Genomic DNA, 5,765 nt, shown 5'->3' on the forward strand with positions numbered 1-5,765 from the left:
TTCATTTAGAACTATGAAACTCAGCCAACGAACTTCGGCAGCGAATTTAGAATTTTTCCTAAATTTACTGGAGCGCGCTTTCTGACCCCTTCGCTTGAACCCAAGTGCGGTTCTATATACATCAGGAACACACTTGGGTTCAAGCGAAGGGGTCAGAAAGCGCGCTCCAGTAAATTTAGGAAAAATTCTAAATTCGCTGCCGAAGTTCGTTGGCTGAGTTTCATAGTTCTAAATGAAGAGCGGCCTCGCAACCAGTTGATTTTGAAGAAATAGATTATGATCTAGATCAAACCCGCGTTCATTTTAAAATTACTAAATTTCTTCTGGCCTACGAGTTTGCTGGGGCGCGCTTTCTGACCCCCTCGCTTGAACCCAAGTGGGAACATAGATTATTACAAATGCACGTACACATTTTTTTTTGAGAATTGTTGTTCGGAATGTTCCTGGATTTCGGGAATTCAAGATTCCAGGATTCTAGGATTCTCAAATTTTCAGATTCTTCTTAGGATTCTTAAAATGAATTGGATTTCTAGATTCCTGGATTCCTGGGTTCTTTCCTAGTTTTTTTAGGATTCTTGGGATTTTCAGATTTATTGGATTCTAGGATTTTTGTCTTCTGGATTTCTGGACTTTTTCAGGGTTCTCCAATGTTTACGTTGCTAGATTTTAAATTTTATAATTTTCAGATTTTCCGGTTCTTGGGATCTCTAGAATTTCAGATCCGAGAATCTGAAAATTTAAGACACTGGAAATCAAGAAATCCAGGAATTTAGGAATCTCAACAATCACAAAAATTAATCTAATGATCTGAGAATCTGAGAATTGAGGATTCCAGGAATACTAAAAATCTGAAAAATCAAAACTCCTAAGAATTTGAAAATTTAGAAATTTGAAAATCTTAAAATCTTGAAGGATCCCGGAAGAATACAGAAATCTAGAATTTCTAAGTTTCAGATTTTTCAGATTCTTAGATCGAAAGAATTGATATTTATCCGGGAAATAAAAAATTAAGACTGAAAATAAGCTCCACAGATCGAACGGATTAGGGAGAAAATGAGAAAAAAAGTGATCAAAAATGTTCCTAGAAAAGGATTCCAAATGGGTAAACATGAGAGAAAAGTGTGTTTTGGTTGATGACGTCGTTTTAAAAGATCAGAAAAAATAAATTTTCGGAAAAAAAGTGTAACATCAATTTTTTGAAAAACACAGGATTTTTGGATTTTTTACATAGGGATTCAGAATTTGGGATTTTCATGATTTTTTTGTGAATCTAAAAACCAGTTCAAACATCAGGAACTGAATCGTGACTTACCTAAACAAGGAGATCAAACGAAAAAAAAATGGAAAAAGAGATTTTTCTGAATGATATACCAGAAAAGAAATTCGTAGTTTAACCTTGAACATTGGAAAAGGAGGGGGTTTTCATTTTCTAGTTGTGGTTTGATAAACACTGAAAATTCAGAAAAAAATTGAAAAAAAAAGTTTTTTTCGAAAATTCTGAAAACTTTCATTTTCAATTTTCGCCTTTAAAAATGTTTCAAATCTGTCAAAAACTCTCCAAAAGTGCAAAAAATTCCGACTCGAATTCCAATTTACCGTCGTTTTTGAGCGTTTTTCCAGAAAATGCAAAAATAGCTCAGTGGGATTTTCCACATCTCCCACTACCGATCTGACGACCTCGGTTCGATTCCTCTCGGTGGAAAAACTTTTTTGCTTCTTTTTTAGAGCACTTAATACCTTTTTAAGGATCCTATGATTCAAAAGTTTTGAATTTTTGAAAAAAAAATGAAATTTGAACATTTTTCAATTTTGGAAATTTTGAAAATTTCCAGCTAGAATGCTTAAAAATAGTCTAAAAATGCTAAAAACAAAAAGCAAAGACGTTTTGCCACCGAGAGGATTCGAACCCGGGTCGTAAGATTGGTAGTGGAATTCGTGGAAAATCCCACTGAGCCATTCGTGCATTTTTCAGAAAAAAGTGCCCAAAAACATCGAAAAAATGATTTTCAGGAGGGTTTTCGGACATTTTAAACGTTTTAGATCATTTTTATATTTAGATGTACGTTTTTCAGCAAAAACAATCAACGAAACGACGGAATTATTCTCATTTTTAGCTTTTTGACTACAAATTCGGACTACAAATCTGAAAAGGTTTATTTTCGAAAAATCGCAAAAAATTGTTTTCTTTTTTTCTAAAATTTATTGGAATAATCAAAAAGAACGATTTCGTCTTCAGAAATCAAATAAATGAGAGAGAGAACAGTTGTTTGGGGGACAGGAAGTTGAAGAGAAATTGAAAATTGTAGAATATGCAAAACGGAAAAAAAAGAATTAAAAATAGTGATGAGGACCGATAGGAGGAGAGATGAGAAGTTTTGAAAAAATTTTTGGGAAGCAAAATGGATAATTATAACGAGCTATTGGTTGAAGATGCATTTGACGATGAGGATGATGATGTTCCGTTTTGTCCGTTCTGAAAAATTCTCATAACCTTTTGTAAAAATCAATATATATAAATTCAAACTGTAAAATGTAGCCCTTAGAAAAAGCTTCAAAATGATATAAAATATGACAAGTTTTAAATTTCAGAATATTAGGAAATCAAGCTTGGAAACTATCAGAGCCGCCGGCCAGCTCTCAAAAAGGTGAAGGAAGCCCTCGTAAAAGTGCCAAAACTTTTGAAAAAATGATGATTTTTCAAAAATTCAAATTGGAGATTATAAATGGTAGGAAGAGCTTCAAAACGATATGAAATTCAACTAGCTTTCACTTTTCTTTAATAGAGCGTATTTAACACAAGCATCATTTTGAAACGCTAGGAAAATAGGGGGTGGCGCTTAGTAAAAGGACCATAACTTTTTTCGAATCCTATATTTTTCATAAATTTAAATTTGAAAATGAAGATTTTAAAATGTGCTTCAAAATGATATAAAACTCAAGTACTTTGAAATTTTGATTATTTGAAAAAATTGTAGTTCTAAAAGTCAATGTTAAAACCGTACTCAACTTTGAGGTCAATTATCTGGATTCATGTGAAAGATATCAAAAATGTGCCAACTGATAAAATGTTGGTGATATTATGATAAATAATTTATCAGTTGGCAACTTTTTGAAATCTCTTACAGGAACCGAGGTAAATTGTTTAGCTCAGCCAGCAAGCGCCGACTTGGGCTTCCATCAGAGTGAATACGGTAACTCTGTACAATTTCCATATTCTTGGAAAATTCAAAAACCAGTTTTCGATCTCAAGTTGAACACTACACACCTTTTGAACAACCCTGGACAATCTCTCCTGCAGCGGGACCAGCAGATTAATCGACTCCTGATCATGATCCAGAATGTACTGCCTCAACTTGGTAAGTAACGATTCAATCTCCTTATCATTTTGCTTAATTTGAAAGCTTCTCATGACATTATTCGCTGTTTCAGGGGCTTGTGACGAATTCGAAGTGGATGGAGGGATCAAGGATGGCTGTGGTACCATTGTCGGCGGTACCATTGATGTATTCGTCATCATGTGATTGATCATAGTCTGAAGATTTGGTTCCTGTGTTTGCTGATGGGAATTGACGACTTGATTCAGCATGGGTTGCGAGAATCCGGAGAACGAGTTGAAGAAGCTGGCTGCGAACTCATCTGGAGCACTGTTCCCATTCGAGATGTACGAGGAGCCCGGCAAATTATTGAGGTGTGACTCCATATCCAAATCGCGGCACTCTTTTTCAACCTCGTCGAACATATCGTTCTCATAGCATACTGGATAGCCTGTCATGGCTTTTAGATCGATGCGGTGGCGGCGTTTGAAGGCGTCGAGCCAGCCTTCAGAGCCGCGGAACGATTCGAGGCCTGCAAATTAGGATAATTAGTGGATTTCCATATAAAAATGGATTTTTAGCAAGTTATCTGAAACCTTCTAATAGAATGCCTCCTTCAAACCGTCAATATTAATCCATTATATCTCAATTTCTGTAGAAGATATCAAGAAATGGTCAACTAATAAAATATTTAAATAATGTTAGTAACATTTTATCAGTTGATCACTTTTTAATATCTATTACAGTAATCGAGATAAATTGGCTCAAAGTTAGGAGGCCAGCAGCCTACAGTGTAGTAACCCGACAGGAACAGACTTGCTAAAACTTTAAGCCCTTATCTCTCATTGTTTGTAGAAGTTATGCAAAAGTAGTTAACTGATAAAACTATTATCATAATATCAGTAACATTTTATCAATTGACTGCTTTTTGATATCTTTTACAGAAAATAAGATAAATTGGTTTAAAGTTAGCAGACGGCTGTGTTAGTTCGCGCCGGCCAGTCAACTTTAAGCTCATATGTATATCTCGATTACTGTAAGAGATATCAGAAAGTGGTTAACTGATAAAACTATTATCGTAATATCAGTAACATTTTATCAGTTGACAACTTTTCGATATCTTTCACAGGAATCGAGATAAATTGGCTCAAAGGTAGATGTTTTCTGTAAAATTTTTAAAAGAAAAACCTACCCATATCTCTGGCATATCGCATCGCCTGATCCTTGATCATTTTTCCATTGATCATTTGTCCGCTAGCTTGGCAATCCTTGAAATATTTCCAAACCAATTTATTCAGATCCACATAGTGCGTTCGGCGAATCTTGTTCTTCGGCTGTTGCTGTCTCATCATTTCTGGATTTTTCGATTCTTCTTCTGCTTCGAGCTCTTCGAGGTACTGATCAACCAGATGACGATCAATAAGGATTCGAGTGCAGAGGGTTTCTTTGATCTGCAAATATAATATTTTAAAAATTAAAGTTTGGGGGTTTTTCAATTTTCAAATTATTTTGATTCTAAAGCACCTTCTAGACCATTTGAACCTTAGAAACTGTGAAAATTGAATTTTCGGCGACTTTTTGAGCGCAATTTTGACCTCTTACACCCCTAAAACCCTAATTTTGACACCCAAAAAACCCTTACCGATCTTTCCGAACAGCCAATTAACGCTGAAATCTCAGGAATCGATTTTCCGACGTCGAAAGCGATCAGAATTTGGCAACGACGATGGAGGGAGAGTGGCTCCGAGTAGATGGTTGTCAAGAACGTTTGACCGGGCAGCGGGTCTTTGTCCTGGAATTTGTTGTTAAATCTAGGTAGATCAAAAAAGATCAAAAGTGTGCAAATACAAAAATCGATACATCTTTACCAAAAAAAGACTAAAAAAGAGGAAGAATATCTATATGACTAGAAAAAGAAGGAAGAAGAAGAAGAAGAAGGTTGTGGTTGGTGTTGTATGAAGGAGAAAAAATTGGAAAGAGAGAGAGAGAGAGAGAGAGAGAGAGAGAGAGAGAGAGGGAATGCAAAAAGAAGAAGAAGAAGAAGAAGATGGGTCTCTGTGTGTCACACAAAGAGAGAGAGAGAGTCTCTCTCTCTCTCTCTCTCAGGCAATCGAGGGAGAGAGAGAGAGAGAGAGAGAGAGGGGGAGAGGGAGGGAGACACGTTGTGTGGTGTGTGTGTCTTTCTTCTCTCCCTGTATTCCACACAGAGAGAAAAGAGAGAGAGAGAGAGAGAGAGAGAGAGAGAGGGTGCTGTGTCCCTGCCTCATGTGACCGCATATAAACACAGAGAGTCTCTCTCTCTCTCTTTGTGTTGAGAGAGAGAGACTCCCTCCCTCTCTCTCTCTGTGTGTAGGGAGAGAGAGAGAAAATTCGCTATTTAGGAAAAGTTACCAAAATCTAATAAATTCTAAAAATCATGCACAGTCTAGTTAATTGTGAGCTAACAGATGT

General features: G+C 36.1%; 1 protein-coding gene across 1 annotated transcript in view; it reads right to left on the reverse strand.

Moving 5' to 3' along the window:
• Window positions 1–2,407: 2,407 nt before the first annotated feature.
• CBG15679 overlaps window positions 2,408–5,765 on the reverse strand; it is a gene marked incomplete at both ends in the record, with an annotated part of 8,365 nt that continues 5,007 nt past the window's right edge. Inside the window, 4 exons of the mRNA XM_045243358.1 lie at window positions 2,408–2,473; window positions 3,266–3,846; window positions 4,507–4,765; window positions 4,951–5,106. Of these exons, the coding sequence (XP_045095764.1) occupies window positions 2,408–2,473; window positions 3,266–3,846; window positions 4,507–4,765; window positions 4,951–5,106 (1,062 nt within the window). The remainder of the gene's footprint in view (window positions 2,474–3,265; window positions 3,847–4,506; window positions 4,766–4,950; window positions 5,107–5,765) is intronic.

Source organism: Caenorhabditis briggsae, assembly GCF_000004555.2.
Source record: "Caenorhabditis briggsae complete genome, chrIII, whole genome shotgun sequence".
In the NCBI taxonomy this organism is placed as follows: Eukaryota; Metazoa; Nematoda; class Chromadorea; order Rhabditida; family Rhabditidae; genus Caenorhabditis; species Caenorhabditis briggsae.